The sequence below is a fragment of the Pleurodeles waltl genome, chromosome 3_1 (assembly GCF_031143425.1).
Source record: "Pleurodeles waltl isolate 20211129_DDA chromosome 3_1, aPleWal1.hap1.20221129, whole genome shotgun sequence".
Lineage (NCBI taxonomy): Eukaryota > Metazoa > Chordata > Amphibia > Caudata > Salamandridae > Pleurodeles > Pleurodeles waltl.
The window spans coordinates 824379574-824407378 of record NC_090440.1 but is presented as its reverse complement, the minus strand read 5'-3'; the positions used below and the strand labels follow the sequence as shown (position 1 = coordinate 824407378).

General features: G+C 42.1%; 1 protein-coding gene across 15 annotated transcripts in view; it reads left to right on the top strand.

Annotated features, from left to right (window-relative positions):
- SOX6 (SRY-box transcription factor 6) overlaps positions 1 to 27805 on the top strand; it is a 777007-nt gene that overhangs the window by 497950 nt on the left and 251252 nt on the right. For all 15 annotated transcript variants that reach the window (XM_069223720.1, XM_069223708.1, XM_069223713.1 and 12 more), the window contains exons 7-8: positions 1871 to 2043; positions 5251 to 5319. In XM_069223720.1, coding sequence (XP_069079821.1) covers positions 1871 to 2043; positions 5251 to 5319 — 242 coding nt within the window. The remainder of the gene's footprint in view (positions 1 to 1870; positions 2044 to 5250; positions 5320 to 27805) is intronic.

Sequence of the window (27805 nt, the reverse complement as noted above, 5' to 3'; positions counted from 1 at the left end):
GCCATCTCCGGCTAGGACTTGAGGTTTCCCCGTGCAACTAAAGGTTGAGGATTCTAGTTCAGGTGTGTCTGTGCTAATTTTCCCTACTTACATTTATTTCTACTTCAGATTTCAAGGTTCACAATAAAAAGTGACCTCACTCTTTTTAATTGACAAATACCTTTTTTTTCTTTTGAATTTGTCCAGAAATATCTCATTTTATGTATATCATTCATCAAAGCCTAAAAAACTCTCTCTCTCTTTCAATCTCTTTCTCCCACTCACACACCCACTCAGACCCTTACGCACTCACTCACAGACCCACTCAGACAATCAAACACACAGTCTCTCTCAGAACTTTGTGCACCCACCCACAGCTACACTCAGACCCTCATGCACCCGCTCACAGACTCACTCAGACTCTCACACACCCACTCACAGACTCACTCAGACACTCACACACCCACTCACAGACCCACACAGACACTGAGGCACCCACTCACAAACCCACTAAGACACTGAAGCACCTACTCACAAACCCACTAAGACACTGATGTACTCACTCTCACAACCAGACAGACACTGACGCACGCACTCTCACACCCAGACAGACACTGTCACTCTCACACCCAGATACACCCGGTCACACCTATTCTCACACCTAGCGAGAGAGGCCAATGCCAACTCCCACAGCACACATCCAAAGGACCGTGAGCAGCATGGAGTTGGGTGGTTTGGAGGGTTGGCTGCTGGGCCTGACCTCAAGCCAGGCCCTGCAGCCAACCGTTGCCATGCACAGCCTTTGGCGGTGGTTGGATTACGTATAGTAATGAAAATAACTTTAGGTTAAAAGAACCATGGAAATTCACTGAAAATAACAACGGTTACAGAGACATTATAGTTATCCAAAATAATTAAAAAACTACAGAAATTCACTTAAAAAAACAAAGGTTACAGGGACGTTATAGTTAGGATCATATTTTAAACGTACAAAATCATAGAAATTCACCAGTTATTGTTAGAGTTATCTCAAGTAACTGTAACTGGTGTCCTGAGGTAACTATAACTCGTGCCCCCGTCATGCACTGCTAATTACCTTACAAATTATGGCACTCATGAAATCTTTGATAACAGCATTGATAATGTCACTGTAACATCTGCAGTAAAATTATTGATCAGATAACTGTGACTTAACAGTACTGCGATATTAAAGTTAATATGCAGATTGAGTTGAATTTAAGTTGGATTTGATCATTATTACTTGTGATAGCTCTTATTTTACTTCAAATTAGATGAACCACAATCACCAGTAGTGGCAATATAAAAAGGATGAAATCAGGGGGATGGGGGAAGCAGGTGAATTATTATTGAAAACTCTTCAGACAGCACAATGTTTTCTCTGCTTTCACTATAAGGGGCTTTCTAGCCTCTATACCCTAACGTGGAAATGGTGGAGATAAACTACCATGAAGAAGGCTATCCCTTCAGTCAGTGCAGAATACGATGTAAGAAGAGGAACGTTTACTTTGTACATTACTATCAGTGTTGCTAAGGCTCTTTTCTTGCCTTTTATGCATTGCAGCTGATTAAACCACAGCGGCCTACCCGTTCATCTTATTGAATACAATTTGAAAATTGGTGTAGGTTGCAAAATTTCACTAGAAAACTTTCACATGGATCCTTATTCCATCATGGAAGTCGTTGATGGCAGCAATGTTATTTCATGTAATTTGGTGTTTCGTTAATGTCATAGATGTGAGGTGTGATGTCATCTGTGGGTATCATGATATCATTTGTGATGCAACATGAAATTTCTTTGATTGTATGTATGCACATTTGTTCATGATCCTCTGTTATCAGTATTTGTAATTTTCGCGTTAATTTTCTTCAGGTACACCAGAAAGTCTGGCAGAGAAGGAACGGCAACTCTCCACCATGATCACGCAGCTGATCAGTTTACGGGAGCAGCTTCTGGCTGCTCATGATGAGCAGAAGAAACTGGCAGCTTCACAGATTGAGAAACAACGACAGCAAATGGACCTCGCTCGACAGCAGCAAGAACAGGTGAGACCCTGGACAAAAGCCGAACATATTTCCGTGTAGCAGCATGAACTGCGTACATTAATTCTGTGATTATTTGACAGTCACCGTTTTCAAATTACATTTAGCTGGAGACGAACTGCTGTGTATTGTTAAAAACGCAACGGCGGGAGAAAGGTTTTTAAAGTTTCAGATTCAAACTATCACTTTTAAGAATAAAGTTGTTTTTCTTTGAGATTACAGAATACTGAGAATGGTCTTCAAAAACCTGGCAACTTTATTTCCGGTGCTTTATCGGACATGTGAGTTCCTGTTTACTGACAGGAAGGACATATTTGTCTCGAAGAAGTCATAGACAAAAGGTCTACTCTCTTTGAGCATTTCTCGACACATATCAATTAAGGAAATGCTATTGCTAAATGCTGCTGAGCTGTAAACATGAACCAAACACAGTTCTTAGAGATTTGGATTGGAGACCATCCGATGGCTATGCCTTATGGAAAAATAATCTATGAATACTCACCATAATATATTACACCAACCAGCCATTTATTTCATACTCGTACAGCTGAACAGAGAGAGGTGTTAAACTGGATGCTTACTAAATCCGTAAAAACTTATTTGACACTTAGGGGGTTATTCTAACTTTGGAGGAGTGTTAATCCGTCCCAAAAGTGACGGATATACCACCAGCCGTATTACGAGTTCCATAGGATATAATGGACTCGTAATACGGCTGGTGGTAAATCCGTCACTTTTCCGTCACTTTTGGGACGGATTAACACCTCCTCCAAAGTTAGAATAACCCCCTTAATTGTTTAAACATGCTATCAGGTAGCTTGTTTTGTGACGTCTCAATGAGCGTTCTTTAGCTAATGGGAAGGGGTGGCGTCAGTTCTTTTGGGGCTATGCCCTAAGCTAAAAAGTGACCATCATTTTGCTACTCATATTTCTCTCTGAAGGATAGTGAAAGGGAGTAATTTGCATTTTCGGGGAAATGACAACATAGGTGCATACTTAGCAATAACATCAGATAAACAGAACTGAGAGATAAACTCTTTTAAAGCGAACGAGCAATGAAGTATCTAAATGCTCCCATCTGCTAGTAAATGAGCTGAATATTTGAATCACTGGGCACCCAAAATGCGTGTTTATTAATGTGTATAGTTTAAGTTTAAAGGACATTGCCAATCAGCCAAAAAGGAAATTTTTTCTTGTCATTAACCTTGACTTTGTCTATCGCACCACCTCTTTTTGTGAGTCACTGGCTGCTTTTCTTGCTCTTCATTGGAGCAAAAGATTGAAAGTGTAACATCCTGCTTGCTCAATCTGTGTATCTAATATTCAAGCTCCTTATTTAAAACATCGACTTGTTTAGAAACAAAATATATAAAACATCAGCTCAAACGTGCAGTTATATCAAACTATAAGGAAAAAAAAATAACAGATGCAAGTATCCCAAGAGAACTGCAGATCAAATTCTTTAAACATTTCACAAACGTCCTAAAATGCTGGTCTCATCAGTATGAAATAAGTTAACAATGATGAGCCCGTATGGCAGCCCCTCAGGCATTTCATCAGTCAGATCCAAATTAATGTGCAGGTTATAGGAATCTGACATTATCACTGGAAATTATCTTTTCAGTTAAATGTATTTTATGGTGGTATGTAGCTCTATATGCTCTGTTGACTTTAATGAGTTGTGACTCTGGATGGTTTATGTGGCGGAATATTTGTCCATGTGTAGGAATATGGACTCATTCCCTAATGGAAAATAACATAAAGGAACACTGTAAAAAACTCAAGAGGTAGAATGTCATTTAGCCATCCAGAGACGACACAGTAATTAACTATTGACACTTGTGAATAAGCTAGCACAAATTAATCTTGACACATTTGCAGACGAGTGATATCGTACAGTGAACACTTTGTAATTATATTTTAAAATGAAAATTAAATGACACTTAAAACTAGGTTGTCATGCTTGATGAAGCGAGCATGTAGCTCAACCAATTGGCAAATAAAATTCAGAACTTGTGCCACATGGTGCCTGTGCGCCATATTTCACTGTGTGAAGCTCCACATATAGATTGTCAGGTGATGACTAAGAAATGTCATAGATTCCGTTTTCAGCTGTAATTGATTTAGGAATAGGAGATGAGATCTTTGGCCTCGCCTATCAGTCTGTCGAGGAACTGGCCACCGAAGATCAAGGACAGGCTTGGCAAATTTTGATTTAGTGTTTTTCACAAAGTGCCCAACATTGTAACATCAGTATTTCAATAGCGTTTGTTTTTTTCTAGTTACAGTGAAAATGTGACTTTTAACTTTACCCATCATTCCATGCTCCAACTATGAGACTTTTATATAAGTTTTCAGTGTCGTATTCTGTTATCTAAAATTATAGGGGTCGTGGGTTTACAGTGGGTATGTGGCATACAAAAGCTAGCAAAGATGAAAAAAACTTTGCCAGCCACCTGAACATGAACAAGAAGTTACATACAATTCCGCCATTTGAGCAATTTGGGCATTGTCATACTCATTTTACTGAAGTATAATGGGAATCTTTGTGGGATCCTAAACAACTGGAAATTGAGTCCTGTGTGGAATGAGGTTAAAGTGCACAGAGAGGACTTAGAAGTATCAGATGGACATATTAAGTTTTGGAGTTCTGTGAAATGCAGATTTTTCACAAGCACCTAATGGAAATTGATAACTAATTTAATAGGTGGGGACCTGAACACGTATTGAAGTTAATTTCATTATCAACCATATAAGGAAATGATTAACCGAAATAATAGGCTGAAAACAGCATTTACACAAGGTATTAGATTGTTCACTACCAAACATTTATGGACTACAAAAACTGATGGGAGAAAAAGGTCAAAAATGTGTGGATACCCTAAAATCATTTATGGTTTGAGAGCACCAGTTGCAAAACCAATTGTTGTTCGTCCCTTTAGAAAGAGAGGTTGTATGGAATCCAGTTAGGACAGCTTATCTCAGTTTCTAAGGTATAGTTGAAGCTACTTAAATTAATACATTATAATTTTCAATAAGAGATTGGACTAATGTGCTTCTGTAAATCTTGCCTTAATTTTGACTGCCTTTCTGACAACTTTTTCAATACTTGTGCAAAATAGAGGATTTATGCATGAGAGATTTTTCAATCTGAGGTTAACAGATAAAATAGTACTGTAATGTAATGCTCTATTATTTAATGTTCTGCAGATTGCAAGACAACAACAGCAGCTTCTGCAGCAGCAGCACAAAATCAATCTACTGCAGCAGCAAATTCAGGTCAGTGTCCTTATATCCAATCTTCTCACCCTGCTTATATGTCATTGTCAGACAGGAAAGAATGCAAATCAAATGACAAAACTTAATTTGCATAGTAAAAAGTGAGAACTTTAGGAAATATGCTGACTTTTGGGACACGTTTTGGAACAGCAGGCCATAAAACCTTGCAAGAAAGAACATTGATAATCTGTTTTAGCTCATCCCCACGTTTCATACCATTGTTATACCTTTTGTGCTTTATAAAATCTAGAAGAATTCCATCCCCAGTATCCTCAGAATTCGTCTTCGGTGCTGGGTGCTAGAAGATGTGGTTTCTTTGTGGACTTTTTGAGGTTGCATGTGAGCTGGTATTTTGGTTATTACTTACTGGTAAATGTTTAAATACATCCTCTGAGATGTACTATCATTGATAACATTGACAGTTATGGATCATCTTTTGTAGATAACCTGTTAGGATGTGTGCAAGAAATATGACTGTGACGGGATCATCAGAATTTTAAGGGGGTGGCCAGAAATTCGGAGCAATAGGCAGACAGTGAAGTTCTTCATTGCACCAACCCTAGCACTCTGATTCACAGTGTCCAGTGGTGCGGCATCCCTAGACTTAAGGGGCTGAAGGGTTTCTCCGTGGGTGCAACACCTGACTACAGCTCTTTGGCAATGTGGCTGAGCGATCTAATGTTCTGCCCTGCCCCCCTCAAAAGGCTCCAGGAACATTCTTTTTAGGGCATCAAAGGGGCTAGCTATAAAGTGTGTTTCATGGCAAAGGATTGCTACCCCGCTCTATCCTATCTTACAGGTGAAGCACTGCTATCATTAGGCATTTTCTTTTTTGCTTAGCTGAACATCCCACCCTGCAATGATGGACCTCCACCTTATGAATGCCCCAGCAGTCAAGGTTGGAACGCACTCTCATATATAACACTAACATTTTGTAGCATATATAGTAATCTGGATCACTTTTCTGAATTGTGGACTATGCATGAGCATGTTTTTTTTGTGCAAATATTGAAATCTGCTAGTGTCTTCTTTTATGTTTGAGATGTGCATTATGCTATATAAATCCAGATGAACGCATGAACCAAACGTATACAATGCTGTATGACTCATGTGTACTTATGTTTCAAGTGAACTTGTGCACATAGATTGTGTGTCATACTGTAGCCATGGTGTGTGAATAGAAATGTCCTAGGTGTCATGATATACACATGAACCAGGTGTTCTTTTGCACATGTGTGGTGCACTGTACTTGGACTCTCATTTGCTACGTGAACTGTGCTGTGTACATGCCACTTAGAATGTAATTTTAGGCTTATTTTGAGTGTTTAAAAAAATAATATAATGCTATATTCAGTCTTGTGGGGGCTGTAGATAGAGCACATACCATTTGTGAACTCTAATAAGGACACTGCACTATGCTAACGTACAGCAACCTATGGTCTCAGCAAAGCATTCCCCATTTTTGTCATTTTATATTTTTAAAATAGAATTTATCTCCAACTAAATTTGGTGCCTCAACCGACCTCCTAATTCACCTATTTGGATGGGTCGTCCAGGCATTCTTTTCCCACCAGAAGGACTTTTTTTTTTTAGTATCCTTGCTCCAGCGTGGCTTATATGCCAAGAGGTGGCACGTGGCCAAAGTACCTTTCTCTGGAGCTCACAGCCTCCATCCAATATCATGTATATTTTAATAGCTCTCTTACGTTTTAATTTACACATTGAACCACCACAACTATCAGATCTGCGGTTTCATGTCTTGCATCAACCCGTGTCTAGGAAAATATTATTCAAAGACATGTTGTCCTCATATTTATTATGTGTGTTCATGTTAATGCCAGCAAACTGATATTTTCCACCGAAATGTCGAGCACTTGTAAACTTAGTAACCCAGTCCTCATACAATGCAGGACTTGTGAAGGAACCTGTAAATCATAGCTTTCCCATCACTCCTATGACCGAGAAGGACATTGGGCAAGGCAGTGTTTCATCTTTTTCTCAGCATGTTTTCAAGCTGACAGTTTCCAAACTCTTCTGCTTCCTGTATACTCAGAAACTTGAGAAAAAAATCACTTTATCATTTTGTCCATTTTTATCCTTCAGCTATGCTTGATTTCTTTGTTTTCGTACTTCTATGCATCTCCATACTCTCACCAGCTAGCTTCTATCGTTTTATGATGTGTCTGGCATTCTCAGTCTTCAGTCTGTTGATGAAATTTCATCTTCAGTTCTGTCCATTTCCCAGTTTTTTAGCTCCATGTTCCACCCGCCCTCCGAGAAGGTGGGAAATCCTAGGCTTGAAATGTGAAGGTGGGCGATGCTTATCTGTGCAACACTAATTTCGAAGTGCCCTTTAATCCATATTTTGGCAGAAACAGCGGTTTTCCACCCAAAATTGAGATTATGCATTTTGCAGTTCAACCAGTGCCTTTTTGTTGTGCCTCAAACATATTTCAAATGTATAGGCAGGCGTGGGGAACAGAGCCTGGAACAAAAGAGAAAACCTGGATAGAGGGGTATTAAAGTACAAATTCCCACTATTATTCACATCGGTTTTCATTGCATTTCACTATAAAGTCTTCCTGTTCTTATTGACCTGTAGTTCTGGTGAGCTGGCAAGTCTGCACCTGAATATGGCAAGAGCTTTGATTACCAAAATGCCTTATTGGGCCTTTTAAAATGTACACATCTTCAGAGGATATAGATCAGGGGGTGTCCAATGTAGGTCCAGGGTTGTTGGATTTATGCCAGGCTAGGTGCATAAGATAAATTTACACGTAGTTGAACTAAACAGAATTTATTTACGTGATCAGTGGTAATCTAGAAAATGCCTGCTGGGCCTATGTTGGACACGCCACGCATCCATCAACTCTTCAGCTATTTTATTAGACAGGGTCTCTTACAGTCTGCCCATTTCACAAAGCTTTCCCAGGGAATGGTCGCATCTGATTTATGGAATTCTCAGACTATGTTCCACGTCAACAACCGAGATGAAATAATCTGTTCCTTCCGGTTCAATCCCATTTAAATTCAAACACCAAAGAAGACAGACATATCTCGATTTTGACTGATCAGGTCTTTTTCAGTAATTTGCTATTAGGAGATGTTGAGAAAAAAACATAATTTTACTGGCCTTCACATCGGTGATTTTTAGGGGAATTGGTAGATCTCTGTAAGGACCACTCTTGTTTAGGGAAGACACACAAGAAAACTGCATCTCTGCAGAAGGTGCCACAGGACCTCCACCTCCAGAAGTAGGTCTCTAGAAGACATCCACTGGCACAGTCCGCCCAGAGAGGTAGAGACTTCCATTACCGTACTGTTATTACCCTCTATCAATCATGTTTACAGCCAAATTGAGGGATATTTCTCTAGTTCTTCAGAAACAAGCAGATCATGATAATTTTAGGATACTGCTTAAAGCCCACCTTTACTAGCAAGTCAGTATAGATTGTCACCTATTGGAGGTGGATGTATTTCCCACGTGAGCATACTCATATAGTGGACTCTACTCTAGAAACATAAATGTTCAATACTTATATAGATGTCTTTCCTTTTTTCGTATCTCGGTATGTACTTGCTTTGTGGTTTCTCTTTTACTTTAATAAAATTCGTTTTTGAGAGCATAGAATTCAATGTGTTTAGTGGTACCTCATAAAACATATTTGATTTCCTCCCTGAAATGCTCAAAGTATCATCGAATCAAGCAATTAAGCACCCTTTCAAATTAAAAGCAATTCAATTTAAAATCAAATCGCTATTGTGTCGTCCCCACCATCAAAATACAGACATCGTTTAGTTCCATCAAAACTAATGCAAACTCTAACACTTTAGTAATGCCACACAAATTAAAAGTAATCATGAGCCGAAAACAGCGAGTCACACGTCTGTGACTGTGAAACGTCTTTGAGGGGTTTATCCTGTCTCTTAATAAGAGTGTTTGTCTGAAAAACAACACATTGAAATTATACTGACATTGACAATATTCAGAGCTTTTAATGAAAATAAAACGCGAGTACTATTGATTACTTCTGAGGTTAAATCTCCCTCTTAAGGCTTCTAAGGGTGATCAGAGGTTTTAGGGAAGTGTCTTTCACATTGTAGGTATGTCCTGTGAAGTGAGAGGTGGCCGGATGTGTTCCCCTCCTCTTTGAGTTGCAAGTGCACTTTTATTAGCCCTGAAGGCGCATGATACTTGGCAGTTCTTACGTCACTACATTCGACAATTTGTAAGAGAGCAGGCCTTCAGCATGGAGATTTCCTACTCCACAGGAAGCTCGGTGCAGAGCGCTGAACACAATATCCCCTTGCCTCATCTCATGCTTGATTAATCGCTGAAAATTCACACACTCAAGCGCGCTGAATAAGGGCTATGTCTTTATGGGCCTCCCATGTCTAAAGATCAGGAATAATTACATTCTACATTAGCCTTCATGGCCAGTCTGACCTGGTTAATTAATTTTTTGCTGGGATAATAATAGAAGAAATATATTTAAAGATATGCTTCATCATTAAGTATCTAATTGACCTCCAATTTCAAGAGTTGGACCTTTCATTTATTGCCTCTTGGAAAGGGGTTAAACATTTCAGCAATTGAAAAGCTGGCCCAAGAGGCAGTGGGCCTGGCTCCAAACGCAGCGTTGTTAGCCTGTAATCACTCTGCCTTGCTCGCCTTTCTTTGTTTGTAGACGATATTGAGCAGCGTAAACTGCAAGGAAGGGAGTCACACAACAATCTGTCCCAATCAATTGAAATATTTATTTAGTTAGTGATCATCCATCAAATGCTGGATCAATGATCTCTAAATAGAAATAGAACAAGGTCAGTAGGTCTGGCTTGCATTTTAAGCACTAAGCAAAATATGAAAAAACTGCTGAAATTAAAAAAAGGCAAAACAACATATTTTGTTAATAAAATGCATTTATGAGATAGATAATTGGATGTGTGATCATCCAGTTTACTTTTGAAATGTGAAATAGTCCTTCCTGCATTGAAGTGTAAACACTCCAAAGGAGGGCGAATGAGAAACTAAAGACCAAAGTGCGTGAGGAGAGAGAATACTCCTCTGGGCTGAGCCGTAAGCTACACTATGTATATTTTAAACAGCTGTTAACAATTCGTCTTGTGAATACCTGAACAACCTAGCCAGACCTAAAAATGAAGCACGCAGAACTGAAAGCAACACGTGTTAGCACTTCCTCAGGATTTAGTTGTCTGTTGGGTAAAGAACATTGGTTAAAAACAACACTCACAATCACTGGGGTAACTTCCAGTTCCTTAAAAACTCTTAAATATTGTATATTTGTATCGTCAGTCAAGAATTAGCTGGGAAGAAAAGAACTGCATGTCCCTTGCTGTTGCCTTGCTGTACACCACTTCATTTTTTTTAATCGCCCACTGGCTCACAATCTTGATTCTCGTTGGAAGATGAGAATTGGGAGGAAACATTCTAATCAAATTGTTGCTTTTTCTGATCTAATTAACTTTTTGAAATAAGGTTAGCTGTGGCATACACCACTTCAAACATTCCAATTTTTAAGCGTATTCGATGTTTAGTAAATGTGCATATTTATATCCTCTAACATGCTCATAAGATCTTTATCTATGTACCATTTCATTCAAAAGTTCACAATATAAAAAATTTAGCAATAAACACTGATTTCAATTATTCAATTATTCCTCCAAATATGGGCTCAATCATTTATCTTATCAGGACTTAAGTCCAAGTTTGCCAGGAATTCTTATGGTGTTTATTTTCACTAATGAACAGCTGTGATTGCCTCATTGGCCAGTTCAATTTTGTAAATTTCATGCATCTCTGTAACATTAGGAAACACTGTCAAAAATATAGTAATCCCAGAGTAGGGCTATAGTATAGGAAAACTGGTAGGCTTTTTACATTTTTTAGAGTGGCTGACAGTCAAGGGGACTGAATGTTACATGTCTCAACACTTAAGGCCTGTTTTGTTTCTCAAATCGTATCTCCCTCTCATTATAATAGCACTTAAATGAGTGCGGTTTAGCATTTAGCATCAACAGGTACTGTTACTTTGTAAGGTAGTGCAACAGTAAGGAGTACAGGTACCTGCTTGGGTGTTGCAGCTTGCCTCTACCTCATGTCCTGGAAGCATCACTTGGTTTTATATTTCCTCACAGCAGCCCTTGACTAAAAATGTCCTCAAATTCTATGCAGGTTAGGACTTAGACAGAATTGTCATGTCTACAGTTTCTTTACTAACCATGGCCACCCACCCAAATTCTCTATACTTTTTGGACTGAGGCAAGTAGTTGGAGTTGGCCTCATTCCACATGCATAGAACATATATTTAGTACTGTGTTCATGCCCTTGACATTCCTGACACATATTTCATGCTGTCATCAAATGTGATCAGTGATGGCATGGCTTACAAAAATCTATCACATGGAACAGCTGCAAAAGAATTAGGTGCAGAGTTTTAAAAGGTAGCTGTTGGCAAAGACATTTCTTTCATTTCTCCCTGATGTCAATTGAAAGGTTCCACACCTGCTTCTTACACTTATTTTTTGCAGGAAAGCCAATGAGTAAAACGAAGTATTCTATCTGTGTTCAACAGACATGTTTTCTGCAAGAGGTTAGGTGCAAAACTGGGAGTCTCTGTATGCAGCACAAGAGGTGAATAACTTCAGAGGTTTCCTAAATGTCTTTAAATGAAGCCTTGTTCATAGATGGTGGATTGTTCAAGTGTGTAGAAGCTAAATAAAGGAAACATAAGTAAAAAAGTGTAATGATTAATTTGTGGAATACCTATTCAAATACAAATATTCATGAGCTATGGAGATGTAAGTACAGGCAAAATAGAAGATAGGGGAAAGAAAAATATAAGTGAAAGAGGCACAGAGATGACCAAGAGGGAGAGAGAAAAATAGAGAAATAACGTGAGAGTGAAAAATGGCGAGGAGAGATGACAGAGAGTGAGCAACAGTAAATTTATGGGAATACTGTTTACCTTCAGGGCATGTATTGGATGTTTAACTGATTTATATGAAGATCAACAATGTTGCATTTTTATTATCACATCAGTTTTTGTGATGTTCAGTAGTCTTCAAATCCTCTTGCACTAAACCTTTTTTTGTTACTTCACTTTGACTTTTTCACATATGGCTGTTATATACACAGTTGAAATCTTGTTCAATGCAAATATATACACAAATAACCACAATATATATGTTTTATACAAGCATTTCAATATTAGCATGTTAGCCTAGTTGCATCTTCAAATTCTCCCATGAATCTAATCAAGGAATCTCTAAAGACTTCCAATTAAAACATTAAAACAATGTTGCTTTCTTTTTCTTAACAGCATTGCACTGTTGTTCTTAGATTCCCTTTTAATGACACATTCCAAGTATTATATTTTTCTTAAATGCAGTACCCTGCTTTAAACATATCATTCACTTTTTTGTATTGAAATACGATAGATCTTGCATGACATTTCTAATTATAGATTAGTAAATGGTTGGATGACATATGTTAAGAACATGAGCAGCAGACTATGAAATGAGCTCCAAGTTAATAAAGTGAACATGTGGTGATGTTAGCCAAATGTTAACACACGTTATGAAAATTGATCTATTCAGATGTACTATGGTAGTATTCAAATAGCAGCCTAATATAGAATTGATCTGTCAGTTTCACTTTCTCATAAAAATGTGAAGGAAAGGTTTGTACCCACTGAAATAAAAACACAATTAGGATTTAAATAAAAATAAGTGTATTATTCTGAGTATTATGTTGTTTCATCAGTTACTGGGGCACTGAACCTTATACGCATTGTAAGGAAATGCCTCCTTGGCATGGTTACCCCCTGACTTTTTGCCTTTGCTGATGCTATGTTTTGAATTGAAAGTGTGCTGAGGCCTGCTAACCAGGCCCCAGCACCAGTGTTCTTTCCCTAACCTGTACTTTTGTATCCACAATTGGCACACCCTGGCATCCAGATAAGTCCCTTGTAAATGGTACCCCTGGTACCAAGGGCCCTGATGCCAAGGAAGGTCTCTAAGGGCTGCAGCATGACTTATGCCACCCTGGAGACCCCTCACTCAACACAGACACACTGCTTGCCAGCTTGTGTGTGCTGGTGAGAACAAAACGAGTAAGTCGACATGGCACCCCCCTCAGGGTACCATGACAGCCTCTCACTGCCTATGCAGGTATAGATAAGTCACCCCTCTAGCAGGCCTTACAGCCCTAAGGCAGGGTGCACTATACCATAGGTGAGGGCACCAGTGCATGAGCACTGTGCCCCTACAGTGTCTAAGCAAAACCTTAGACATTGTAAGTGCAGGGTAGCCATAAGAGTATATGGTCTGGGAGTCTGTTACACACGAACTCCACAGCACCATAATGGCTACACTGAAAACTGGGAAGTTTGGTATCAAACTTCTCAGCACAATAAATGCACACTGATGCCAGTGTACATTTTATTGTAAAATACACCCCAGAGGGCACCTTAGAGGTGCCCCCTGAAACCTTAACCGACTATCTGTGTAGGCTGACTGATTCCAGCAGCCTGCCACAACCGAGACATGTTGCTGGCCCCATGGGGAGAGTGCCTTTGTCACTCTGAGGCCAGTAACAAAGCCTGCACTGGGTGGAGATGCTAATACCTCCCCCAGGCAGGAGCTGTAACACCTGGCGGTGAGCCTCAAAGGCTCACCCCCTTTGTTCCAGCACCACAGGGCACTCCAGCTAGTGGAGTTGACCGCCCCCTCCGGCCACGGCCCCACTTTTGGCGGCAAGGCCGGGGGAAATAATGAGAATAACAAGGAGGAGTCACTGGCCAGTCAGGACAGCCCCTAAGGTGTCCTGAGCTGAAGTGACTCTAACTTTTAGAAATCCTCCATCTTGCAGATGGAGGATTCCCCAATAGGATTAGGGATGTGACCCCTCCCCTTGGGAGGAGGCACAAAGAGGGTGTACCCACCCTCAGGGCTAGTAGCCATTGGCTACTAACCCCCCAGACCTAAACACGCCCTTAAATTTAGTATTTAAGGGCTTCCCTGAACCTAAAGATTTAGATTCCTGAAACTACAAGAAGAAGAGGACTGCTGAGCTGAAAAACCCCTGCAGAAGAAGAACAGAAGACACCAACTGCTTTGGCCCCAGTCTTACCGGCCTGTCTCCTGCCTTCCAAAGAAACCTGCTCCAGCGACGCTTTCCAAAGGACCAGCGACCTCTGAATCCTCAGAGGACTGCCCTGCTTCAAGAAAGACAAGAAACTCCCGAGGACAGCGGCACTGCTCCAAAAGAACTGCAACTTTGTTTCAAAGGAGCAGATTTAAAGACCCCTGAAACTCCCCGCAAGAAGCGTGAGACTTGCAACACTGCACCCGGCGACCCCGACTCGACTGCTGGAGAACCAACACCTCAGGGAGGACCCTCCGGCAACTCCGAGTCCGTGAGTAACCAAAGTTGTCCCCTCTGAGCCCCCACAGCGACGCCTGCAGAGGGAACCCCGAGGCTCCCCCTGACCGCGACTGCCTGAACCTAAAGTCCCGACGGCTGGAAAAGACCCTGCACCCACAGCCCCCAGCACCTGAAGGAACGGAACGTCTGTGCAGGAGTGACCCCCAGGAGGCCCTCTCCCTTGCCCAGGTGGTGGCTACCCTGAGGAGCCCCCCCCCTTGCCTGCCTGCACCGCTGAAGAGACCCCTTGGTCTCCCATTGAAATCTACAGAGAACCCGACGCTTGTTTGCACACTGCACCCATCTGCCCCCGCGCTGCTGAGGGTGTACTTTCCGTGTGGACTTGTGTCCCCCCCGGTGACCTACAAAACCCCCCTGGTCTGCCCTCCGAAGACGCGGGTACTTACCTGCTGGCAGACTGGAACCGGGGCACCCCCTTCTCTCCATTGAAGCCTATGTGTTTTGGGCACCTCTTTGACCTCTGCACCTGACCGGCCCTGAGCTGCTGGTGTGGTAACTTTGGGGTTGCTCTGAACCCCCAACGGTGGGCTACCTTGGACCCAAAACTGAGACCTGTAAGTGATTTACTTACCTGCTAAAAATAACAATACTTTACCTCCCCCAGGAACTGTGAAAATTGCACTGTGTCCACTTTTAAAACAGCTTATTGTGTTTTATGTAAAAAGTATATATGCTACTGTGATTATTCAAAGTTCCTAACGTACTTACCTGCAATACCTTTCAAATGAGATATTACATGTAGAATTTGAACCTGTGGTTCTTAAAATAAACTAAGAAAAGATATTTTTCTATAACAAAACCTATTGGCTGGATTTGTCTCTGAGTGTGTGTTCCTCATTTATTGCCTGTCTGTATGTACAACAAATGCTTAACACTACTCCTTTGATAAGCCTACTGCTCGACCACACTACCACAAAATAGAGCATTAGTATTATCTCTTTTTGCCACTATCTTACCTCTAAGGGGAACCCTTGGACTCTGTGCATACTATTCCTTACTTTGAAATAGTGCATACAGAGCCAACTTCCTACATTGGTGGATCAGCGGTGGGGTACAAGACTTTGCATTTGCTGGACTACTCAACCAATACCTGATCACACGACAAATTCCAAAAATTGTCATTAGAAATAGATTTTTTGCAATTTGAAATTTTTCTAAATTCTTTAAAGTCCTGCCAGGGCCTTGTGTTAGTCCCTGTTAGCATTTCTTTTAGAGTTTAAAAGTTTGGTAAAAGTTTGAATTAGATTCTAGAACTAGTTTTAGATTCTTAAAAAGTATTCCAACTTTTAGAAGCATAATGTCTAGTACAGAGATGAATGTGGTGGAACTCGACACCACCCCTTACCTCCATCTTAAGATGAGGGAGCTAAGGTCACTCTGTAAATTAAAGAAAATAACAATGGGCCCCAGACCTTCCAAACTACAGCTCCAGGAGCTGTTGGCAGAGTTTGAAAAGGCCAACCCCTCTGAGGATGGCAACTCAGAGGATGATGATAGTGACTTGGAGGGTGATTCCCCCCTACCAGTCCTATCTAGGGAAGACAGGGCCTCTCAAGCCCTGACTCCAAGCATAATAGTCAGAGATGCTGGCTCCCTCACAGGAGGGACCAACCTCTCTGAAATCACTGAGGATAACTCCAGTGAAGAGGACATCCAGTTAGCCAGGATGGCCAAAAGATTGGCTTTGGAAAGACAGATCCTAGCCATAGAAAGGGAAAGACAAGAGATGGGCCTAGGACCCATCAATGGTGGCAGCAACATAAATAGGGTCAGAGATTCTCCTGACATGTTGAAAATCCCTAAAGGGATTGTAACTAAATATGAAGATGGTGATGACATCACCAAATGGTTCACAGCTTTTGAGAGGGCTTGTGTAACCAGAAAAGTGAACAAATCTCACTGGGGTGCTCTCCTTTGGGAAATGTTCACAGGAAAGTATCGGGATAGACTCCTCACACTCTCTGGAAAAGATGCAGAATCTTATGACCTCATGAAGGGTACCCTGATTGAGGGCTTTGGATTCTTCACTGAGGAGTATAGGATTAGATTCAGGGGGGCTCAAAAATCCTCGAGCCAGACCTGGGTTGACTTTGTAGACTACTCAGTAAAAACACTAGATGGTTGGATTCAAGGCAGTGGTGTAAGTAATTATGATGGGCTGTACAATTTATTTGTGAAAGAACACCTATTAAGTAATTGTTTCAGTGATAAACTGCATCAGCATCTGGTAGACCTAGGACCAATTTCTCCCCAAGAATTGGGAAAGAAGGCGGACCATTGGGTCAAGACTAGGGTGTCCAAAACTTCCACAGGGGGTGACCAATGGAAAGGGGTCACAAAACCTCCCCAGGGGAAAGGTGGTGAGACAGCCAAAAACAAAAATAGTAAAGAGTCTTCTACAGGCCCCCAAAAACCTGCACAGGAGGGTGGGCCCAGAGCCTCTTCACAAAACAATTCTGGGTACAAGGGTAAAAACTTTGATCCCAAAAAGGCCTGGTGTCGTAGCTGTAGTCAGTCTGGACACCAAACTGGAGACAAGGCCTGTCCCAAGAAAAATACCACTTTAAACTCCACTCCAGCTAACACTGGAATGGCTAGTCTCCAAGTGGGATCAACAGTGTGCCCAGAGCAAATCAGGTGTCACACTGAAGCTACATTAGTCTCTGAGGGTGGGGTGGATTTAGCCACACTGGCTGCCTGGCCCCCTAACATGCAAAAATACAGGCAGCAGCTCTTAATTAATGGGACAAGTGTAGAGGGCCTGAGGGATACAGGTGCCAGTGTCACTATGGTGACAGAGAAACTGGTTTCCCCTGGCCAATACCTGACTGGAAAAACCTATCCAGTCACCAATGCTGACAATCAAACTAAAGTACATCCCATGGCAATGGTAACTTTAGAGTGGGGAGGGGTCAATGGCCTGAAACAGGTGGTGGTCTCCTCAAATATCCCAGTAGACTGTTTGCTTGGAAATGACCTGGAGTCCTCAGCATGGGCTGTGGTAGAACTGAAAACCCATGCAGCCATGCTGGGTATCTCTGAACTGGTGTGTGTCAAGACAAGGGCACAGTGCAAGGCACAGGGTGAAAAAGTAGAGCTGGATTCTGGAAGAAAGGCCCAGCCTACCAAGAGGAAAGGAAAGTCAGCTGGGAAACCAGCTGCAACACAACAAGAAAAAGAGAACCTCTCTTCTCAGGAAGAAGTTCTGCCCTCTGAGGGAACTGAGCCTATGGAGTTGGAACCTTATCAGGTTGAGCTCTTAGGCCCAGGGGGACCCTCAAGGGAAGAGTTGTGTAAGGGACAAGAAACCTGTCCCTCTCTTGAAGGCCTTAGGCAGCAAGCTGCTGAGGAGTCCAAAGGCAAGAAAAATGGAACACATAGGGTCTATTGGGAAGATGTACTCCTGTACACTGAGGCAAGAGATCCCAAACCTGGTGCCACTAGGAGAGTGGTAGTGCCTCAGGCGTTCAGAGAGTTTATTCTGACCTTAGCCCATGATATTCCCCTTGCTGGGCATTTGGGACAAACCAAGACGTGGGAGAGGTTAGTCAACCACTTCTACTGGCCCAACATGTCCCAGAAGGTTAAGGAGTTTTGCATCTCCTGTCCCACCTGTCAAGCCAGTGGTAAGACAGGTGGACATCCAAAGGCCCCCCTCATTCCACTTCCAGTGGTGGGGGTCCCCTTTGAAAGAGTGGGTGTGGACATAGTGGGTCCACTTGAACCTCCCACAGCCTCAGGAAATATGTACATCCTAGTAGTAGTGGATCATGCTACTAGGTATCCTGAAGCTATTCCCCTTAGGTCGACTACTGCCCCTGCAGTAGCCAAGGCCCTCATTGGTATCTTTACCAGAGTGGGCTTCCCTAAGGAGGTGGTATCTGACAGAGGTACCAACTTCATGTCAGCATACCTGAAACACATGTGGAATGAGTGTGGAGTGACTTATAAATTCACTACACCCTATCATCCACAAACTAATGGCCTTGTTGAGAGATTCAACAAGACATTAAAGGGCATGATCATGGGGCTCCCAGAAAAACTCAAAAGGAGATGGGATGTCCTCCTGCCATGTCTGCTTTTCGCTTACAGAGAGGTGCCTCAGAAGGGAGTAGGGTTCTCACCCTTTGAACTTCTGTTTGGCCACCCTGTAAGGGGACCACTTTCTCTTGTTAAAGAAGGCTGGGAGAGACCTCTTCATGAGCCTAAACAAGACATAGTGCACTATGTACTTGGCCTTCGCTCAAGGATGGCAGAATACATGGAAAAGGCAAGTAAAAACCTTGAGGCCAGCCAACAACTCCAGAAGTTTTGGTATGACAAAAAGGCTGCACTGGTTGAATTTCAACCAGGGCAGAAAGTCTGGGTTCTGGAGCCTGTGGCTCCCAGGGCACTTCAGGACAAATGGAGTGGCCCTTACCCAGTACTAGAGAGGAAGAGTCAGGTCACCTACCTGGTAGACCTGGGCACTAGCAGGAGCCCCAAGAGGGTGATCCATGTGAACCGCCTTAAGCTCTTCCATGACAGGGCTGATGTGAATCTGTTGATGGTAACAGATGAGGACCAGGAAGCTGAGAGTGAGCCTCTCCCTGATCTCCTCTCATCAGACCCCAAAGATGGCTCAGTGGATGAAGTGATCTATTCAGACACCCTCTCTGGCCAACAGCAATCTGATTGTAGGAAGGTCCTGCAACAATTTGCTGAGCTCTTTTCCTTAACCCCTGGTCAGACACACCTGTGTACCCATGATGTGGACACAGGAGACAGCATGCCTGTCAAAAACAAAATCTTCAGACAGTCTGATCAAGTTAAGGAAAGGATCAAGGTGGAAGTCCACAAGATGCTGGAATTGGGAGTAATTGAGCACTCTGACAGCCCCTGGGCCAGCCCAGTGGTCTTAGTCCCCAAACCTCACACCAAAGATGGAAAGAGAGAGATGAGGTTTTGTGTGGACTACAGAGGTCTTAATTCTGTCACCAAGACAGATGCCCATCCCATTCCTAGAGCTGACGAGCTGATTGACAAATTAGGTGCTGCCAAATTCTTAAGTACCTTTGACTTAACAGCAGGGTACTGGCAAATCAAAATGGCACCTGGAGCAAAAGAGAAAACAGCATTCTCCACACCTGATGGGCATTATCAGTTTACTGTTATGCCCTTTGGTTTAAAGAATGCCCCTGCCACCTTCCAAAGGTTGGTGAATCAAGTCCTTGCTGGCTTGGAGTCCTTTAGTACAGCTTATCTTGATGATATTGCTGTCTTTAGCTCCAACTGGCAGGATCACCTGGTCCACCTGAAGAAGGTTTTGAAGGCTCTGCAATCAGCAGGCCTCTCTCTCAAGGCATCCAAATGCCAGATAGGGCAGGGAACTGTGGTTTACTTGGGACACCTTGTAGGTGGAGGCCAAGTTCAGCCACTCCAGCCTAAGATCCAGACTATTCTGGACTGGGCAGCTCCAAAAACCCAGACTCAAGTCAGGGCATTCCTTGGCTTGACCGGGTACTATAGGAGGTTTGTGAAGGGATATGGTTCCATTGTGACAGCCCTCACAGAACTCACCTCCAAGAAAATGACCAAGAAAGTAAACTGGACGGTAGAATGCCAACAGGCCTTTGACACCCTGAAACAAGCTATGTGCACAGCACCAGTTCTAAAAGCTCCAGATTACTCCAAGCAATTCATTGTGCAAACAGATGCCTCTGAACATGGGATAGGGGCAGTTTTGTCCCAAACAAATGATGATGGCCTTGACCAGCCTGTTGCTTTCATTAGCAGGAGGTTACTCCCCAGGGAGCAGCGTTGGAGTGCCATTGAGAGGGAGGCCTTTGCTGTGGTTTGGTCCCTGAAGAAGCTGAGACCATACCTCTTTGGTACTCACTTCCTACTTCAAACTGACCACAGACCTCTCAGATGGCTGATGCAAATGAAAGGTGAAAATCCAAAACTGTTGAGGTGGTCCATCTCCCTACAGGGAATGGACTTCATAGTGGAACACAGACCTGGGACTGCCCATGCCAATGCAGATATCCTTTCCACGTTCTTCCACTTAGAAAATGAAGACTCTCTTGGGAAAGGTTAGTCTCATCCTCTTTCGTTTGGGGGGGGGTTGTGTAAGGAAATGCCTCCTTGGCATGGTTACCCCCTGACTTTTTGCCTTTGCTGATGCTATGTTTTGAATTGAAAGTGTGCTGAGGCCTGCTAACCAGGCCCCAGCACCAGTGTTCTTTCCCTAACCTGTACTTTTGTATCCACAATTGGCACACCCTGGCATCCAGATAAGTCCCTTGTAAATGGTACCCCTGGTACCAAGGGCCCTGATGCCAAGGAAGGTCTCTAAGGGCTGCAGCATGACTTATGCCACCCTGGAGACCCCTCACTCAACACAGACACACTGCTTGCCAGCTTGTGTGTGCTGGTGAGAACAAAACGAATAAGTCGACATGGCACCCCCCTCAGGGTACCATGCCAGCCTCTCACTGCCTATGCAGGTATAGATAGGTCACCCCTCTAGCAGGCCTTACAGCCCTAAGGCAGGGTGCACTATACCATAGGTGAGGGCACCAGTGCATGAGCACTGTGCCCCTACAGTGTCTAAGCAAAACCTTAGACATTGTAAGTGCAGGGTAGCCATAAGAGTATATGGTCTGGGAGTCTGTTACACATGAACTCCACAGCACCATAATGGCTACACTGAAAACTGGGAAGTTTGGTATCAAACTTCTCAGCACAATAAATGCACACTGATGCCAGTGTACATTTTATTGTAAAATACACCCCAGAGGGCACCTTAGAGGTGCCCCCTGAACCTTAACCGACTATCTGTGTAGGCTGACTGGTTCCAGCAGCCTGCCACAACCGAGACATGTTGCTGGCCCCATGGGGAGAGTGCCTTTGTCACTCTGAGGCCAGTAACAAAGCCTGCACTGGGTGGAGATGCTAAAACCTCCCCCAGGCAGGAGCTGTAACACCTGGCGGTGAGCCTCAAAGGCTCACCCCCTTTGTTCCAGCACCACAGGGCACTCCAGCTAGTGGAGTTGCCCGCCCCCTCCGGCCACGGCCCACTTTTGGCGGCAAGGCCGGGGGAAATAATGAGAATAACAAGGAGGAGTCACTGGCCAGTCAGGACAGCCCCTAAGGTGTCCTGAGCTGAAGTGACTCTAACTTTTAGAAATCCTCCATCTTGCAGATGGAGGATTCCCCAATAGGATTAGGGATGTGACCCCCTCCCCTTGGGAGGAAGCACAAAGAGGGTGTACCCACCCTCAGGGCTAGTAGCCATTGGCTACTAACCCCCCAGACCTAAACACGCCCTTAAATTTAGTATTTAAGGGCTTCCCTGAACCTAAAGATTTAGATTCCTGAAACTACAAGAAGAAGAGGACTGATGAGCTGAAAAACCCCTGCAGAAGAAGAACAGAAGACACCAACTGCTTTGGCCCCAGTCTTACCGGCCTGTCTCCTGCCTTCCAAAGAAACCTGCTCCAGCGACGCTTTCCAAAGGACCAGCGACCTCTGAATCCTCAGAGGACTGCCCTGCTTCAAGAAAGACAAGAAACTCCCGAGGACAGCGGCACTGCTCCAAAAGAACTGCAACTTTGTTTCAAAGGAGCAGATTTAAAGACCCCTGAAACTCCCCGCAAGAAGCGTGAGACTTGCAACACTGCACCCGGCGACCCCAACTCGACTGGTGGAGAACCAACACCTCAGGGAGGACCCTCCGGCGACTCCGAGTCCGTGAGTAACCAAAGTTGTCCCCCCTGTGCCCCCACAGCGACGCCTGCAGAGGGAACCCCGAGGCTCCCCCTGACCGCGACTGCCTGAACCTAAAGTCCCGACGGCTGGAAAAGACCCTGCACCCGCAGCCCCCAGCACCTGAAGGAACGGAACTTCTGTGCAGGAGTGACCCCCAGGAGGCCCTCTCCCTTGCCCAGGTGGTGGCGACCCCGAGGAGCCCCCCCCCTTGCCTGCCTGCACCGCTGAAGAGACCCCTTGGTCTCCCATTGAAATCTACAGAGAACCCGACGCTTGTTTGCACACTGCACCCGGCCGCCCCCGCGCTGCTGAGGGTGTACTTTCTGTGTGGACTTGTGTCCCCCCCGGTGACCTACAAAACCCCCCTGGTCTGCCCTCCGAAGACGCGGGTACTTACCTGCTGGCAGACTGGAACCGGGGCACCCCCTTCTCTCCATTGAAGCCTATGTGTTTTGGGCACCTCTTTGACCTCTGCACCTGACCGGCCCTGAGCTGCTGGTGTGGTAACTTTGGGGTTGCTCTGAACCCCCAATGGTGGGCTACCTTCGACCCAAAACTGAGACCTGTAAGTGATTTACTTACCTGCTAAAAATAACAATACTTTACCTCCCCCAGGAACTGTGAAAATTGCTCTGTGTCCACTTTTAAAACAGCTTATTGTGTTTTATGTAAAAAGTATATATGCTACTGTGATTATTCAAAGTTCCTAAAGTACTTACCTGCAATACCTTTCAAATGAGATATTACATGTAGAATTTGAACCTGTGGTTCTTAAAATAAACTAAGAAAAGATATTTTTCTATAACAAACCTATTGGCTGGATTTGTCTCTGAGTGTGTGTTCCTCATTTATTGCCTGTGTGTATGTACAACAAATGCTTAACACTACTCCTTTGATAAGCCTGCTGCTCGATCACACGACCACAAAATAGAGCATTAGTATTATCTCTTTTTGCCACTATCTTACCTCTAAGGGGAACCCTTGGACTCTGTGCATACTATTCCTTACTTTGAAATAGTGCATACAGAGCCAACTTCCTACACTCCTTAAGTCAGCAATGGTCTCTTGTATACTAAATCTACTACTTAGTGGTGTTTACTCATTTTATTTAATTGTTAGAAGGACATATCAAAGGTAAAATGTACTTAGTTTGAACCCTTATCCTAACTTTGCATATTCAATCTGAAAAGTCAATTGGATAAGGCTGATGGAAAATTTGGTTGTTGCTCTGTATGCATATTCAATAGATCTGTCAGCTTAAAGAGGAATGTTTAGCATATTTTATAATATGCTTGGAATTCTGAAGAGTCATAAACGGAATGGTCATAGAACTGGCTTATGGCATAAAATATTGTGATTCAATATCAACACACTAGGGGTTATGAAAATATAAAAACTTGCTTTTGAATGTCTGCAGTAACCATATTTTACGGTGAACTTCTCAAATGTGCCAAATAACAAACCTAGAAGTTTAAACATAGTTGTGGTCTTGTAAACTAGTTGTTAAATCTAGAAGTGTATGTTTAGGGAGATAGCACACACAAATTGTCAAAGGCATTGAGTTGCATAGCAGGTGCTAGATATACTGATTGTCAGCCTAAGCTGTTATGTGTTTTTTTTTATGTCAAAATAAATTGAATAGGAAAATGCCCATCAAGGAAACTCATGAGCCACTTAAGAGGACTTTGTAGGTAAGGGAGTTTACATTTTACACAAATCCATTGATGGGTTACTGCACCTGCCATAAAGTGTCCTGCATGAAGAAGTAAACTCCCATGTCAGTGATCACCTTGCCTCAATGCAAGTAGATTTGATGGCTGACATGGGAACAGAGAAATGTTTTCTTTAAGAAAATCATTAAGTTGTAACAAAAAGAGGTCTGTGATATAGTTTGTTAAGGAATTCATTTGTTTTCATTTCTCATTTGTAACATTTGGAGTTGGAGATAGTGTCTTCAAAATGGATAAGAGGAGAAGGAGTTATGGGGAAGGTCACAGAGATAATACAGAGTGAAATCAAAGTAATCACACAACATGGGAAAAATTAATGTTTTAATTTAACACATGGGTCTTGAGGTGTGTTTTGAATATAACAAGGTCCTCTGCACCCTGATGAACTGCACATAAAAGGTTCCTTATTATTGGGTCAAAAACTAAACTCATAGATCACTCTATCTCTGTGGAGTAGTTTTCTAATACCATTCAAAGATGTTTACTGCATAATTAATTAAAATCATTGCTATCACAACAAAAACAAAAACAATAGTTAACATTAAAATAAGATTACAAAACATCCCATTATTAGCAATTGGAATTCCCTTGTGCTTCACTCCTCTTCCAAACTGATCAACCACAAATTCAAATAAATGCCTTCTATGTTCCCCATAATCCTTTGTAGGGGCATTAAAACAAAATTTATGGAACATTCAATAATCATAGCTTTTGTGCTCTCTGTGTTGTACTGGATATAAAGTTTAGTCCTACCAGGAAGCATTGCTGGTGTAATTTTTATTTAAAAAATCTGTAAACATTTTCAGTTGCTTTGACTGAAAGGGGCTTCTTTTTAATTATTTTACCATTTCTGATTATCTGAACAGTGGATTCAAGGCACAGAAATCTGCAACAATATTAGGTTTAATAGTTGCTTGTTAGCATGTCTTTACTTTTATTTTTATGAGTTATAATGCTGCTGCTTGGTACTGACAGTTGTGTGCAAGACACCCTTCTATTTAGATGGACATGACCTTTTGTGGCCTTTGGTGCTGATTAACTTTTTTATTTTAAGATTTTTTGTTGTCCTTATTGAGTAAGTTCTGAACATGTGCAACAAATAATGTTTTTCTTTAAGTAACTAAATCATGTTTTTGTACTTCCATGAGTTTACACCATCATTGCTAAAAGTTGTGTTGAAACATTTTTCAATGCTTTATTACCTGTGCTTACATCATTATGTATGGGATATAACATATGTGGATTAACACAACCCCTGCCACACATGATAAGGATATTGCATATCACAGAGGAGTTCTTATTGAGGAACAAGGCCAAAGGCCTAGTTCCTTTTGAGAGTAGTAGAACTCTGAAGTGACTTACAATATTCTTATCATGTATGGCAAGGGTAATTCTATTCCTTATAACATATGGTTACATCATCAGCTTTTCCACAAACCATATAAATTCTTGGTGTGGATCTCTTTCATATGAAAGAAAGAGCATGTTTGCAAACATGAATAATAAAAATAGAATTTGTGTTGCATACTTGAACACTAAAAAACTGTTAGATATTTGTTGCAAAAAGATATTAGAAGCAAATTCATACATGTTCGTTTTTAAAACAAGGTGCAGTAGAATTATGAAGAAAGATTCGAACTTTTTTTTATAATTACCCAAACAGAGCAAAAAATAAAACAATTGCCATACATATCTCCTTCTTTCTTGTCAATGGACAGGTAGAAAAATGGAGCAAAAGAGAGAAAAGCAATGTTTGTTTTTTGTTCTTTAAGCAATGCCTTTAATTATACTCCTTGACCTGACCTGTCTTTCCCCTTGGCTGCTGGCCCTGACAACAGGCATGTGACATCAGAACTCAACTCTAACAAGTTATTAGATTTGAGTTCTAATGTAACTTCATTATAATTGGTGACTGGGTATGTTGCACGTTGTCATTTATAAAGAGATTATAAACTGTTTTTTATACAGGGATTGCAGCATCCCATGCATTATAAAGGAGTAAAACTGTACTTGTTCACAGTTTAGGTTCTCTCTTTTGTATAGCACCTAAACAGTTTTTGCTTGGACTAACCCATTTCAGCTAATGCACTGTTGTCACTTGGGGGCAACAGATCTTGCACTCTTCCAAATGACCATCTGTCTGCGTCTTCTAGTGAGATGTTTGTGAATCTTCATCTGCATGTATTGTTACTGATGTATGTTCTATAGGAAACATTTTACTCTAGGTTCTTGTTTTCTGGTCACCTTGTAGTTAGACTGTCCCTATCTTGTACTGTTTCGGTTGCTCTTGGGTGCAACTTCCCTGTGTTGCTGCGTCTGATGTTTCTTAAGTGAATATCAGTAATGGGAATCTCACTGTCCCCTGTACCGAGGTGCCCCTCTCCTCTTGTTTTCTGTGTCCTCCAAGGTCTCCTGGGTACACCAGAGTCGTTTCAGTGGTTGTCTTTCCCCAAGGCCAGCTATTCCCTGTTCCTTGGTTCTCTGAGACAGACAGAATAGACAGGTATGCAGATAGACCATTAAACAGATAACCACATATCCAGAGATATGTCAGCAGAGAATACCATCGCTTTGCTGTCTGTTGCAAGCACCGGAAAGTTTTATATGTTTAAGGATTCATATATTTGATCCAATTAAGTGACTCACCCTCCCTCTTGAAATTAAATTACAAAGAGAAACTGAGCAAAGCATAAACTCTTGTATGAAAAAAGAAATTCAGGACAGGTGTGAGTAGAACTTTCTCTTACATATTCACCAGATCTATGTAGAATTTGAGATAAATTAACTAATAGTCAAAGAATAGCTTCCATCTTCAGGTCCTGCATTCAAAATTCAAACATGGCATAAGCAGAATAACAGTGAGATGGAAAAATCTCCTATTTCCAGTGGAACTCACTAAACACCTCCCAGAATCTGAAGGTGATCCCATCAACAATCAATACTTAGGCTATGCATATTTTCTTTAGCTTCTATGGATCCATTGAACTTGACCTTTCACTACATTATTAGGCAGTTTGTATCAATAAGATGTTAACCTGGACTGGGAAGGGTTTTTCTGGATCTGAAGAACATATTGGATATATAGTACATGTTCATAATATAAATGCAGCGTGTTCATAATATAAATGCTATGTTTACATAGTTCGGATTAAATATTTGGAGATGCAGTTATCTCAAACTATAACAGTAACTTGAGTCTATAACAAAATGATTTACACAAACAGCACACAACATTTGTGAAATTACCATCCTACAATGTGATGTGAATTGACAAATTTACTTCTAATGTTTATTGGGTTTGCATAAATATAGTTGCCTAGAAAAAAAATGTTTGCACCCGAGTTGAGATACTGGGCCTCATTTTGGAACTCGGGATCAATAATAATAAATAGACATTTTTAGTGGCAGTGGGATAGCACCCATTCCTGAAGGGACGTCATCTATGACATTATACTAGGAATATATTTCTGCCATCTCTCCCATTAGAGAAAATGAGACAGCCTTCAAAACCAAATATTTACAATGGACATCAAGCTCA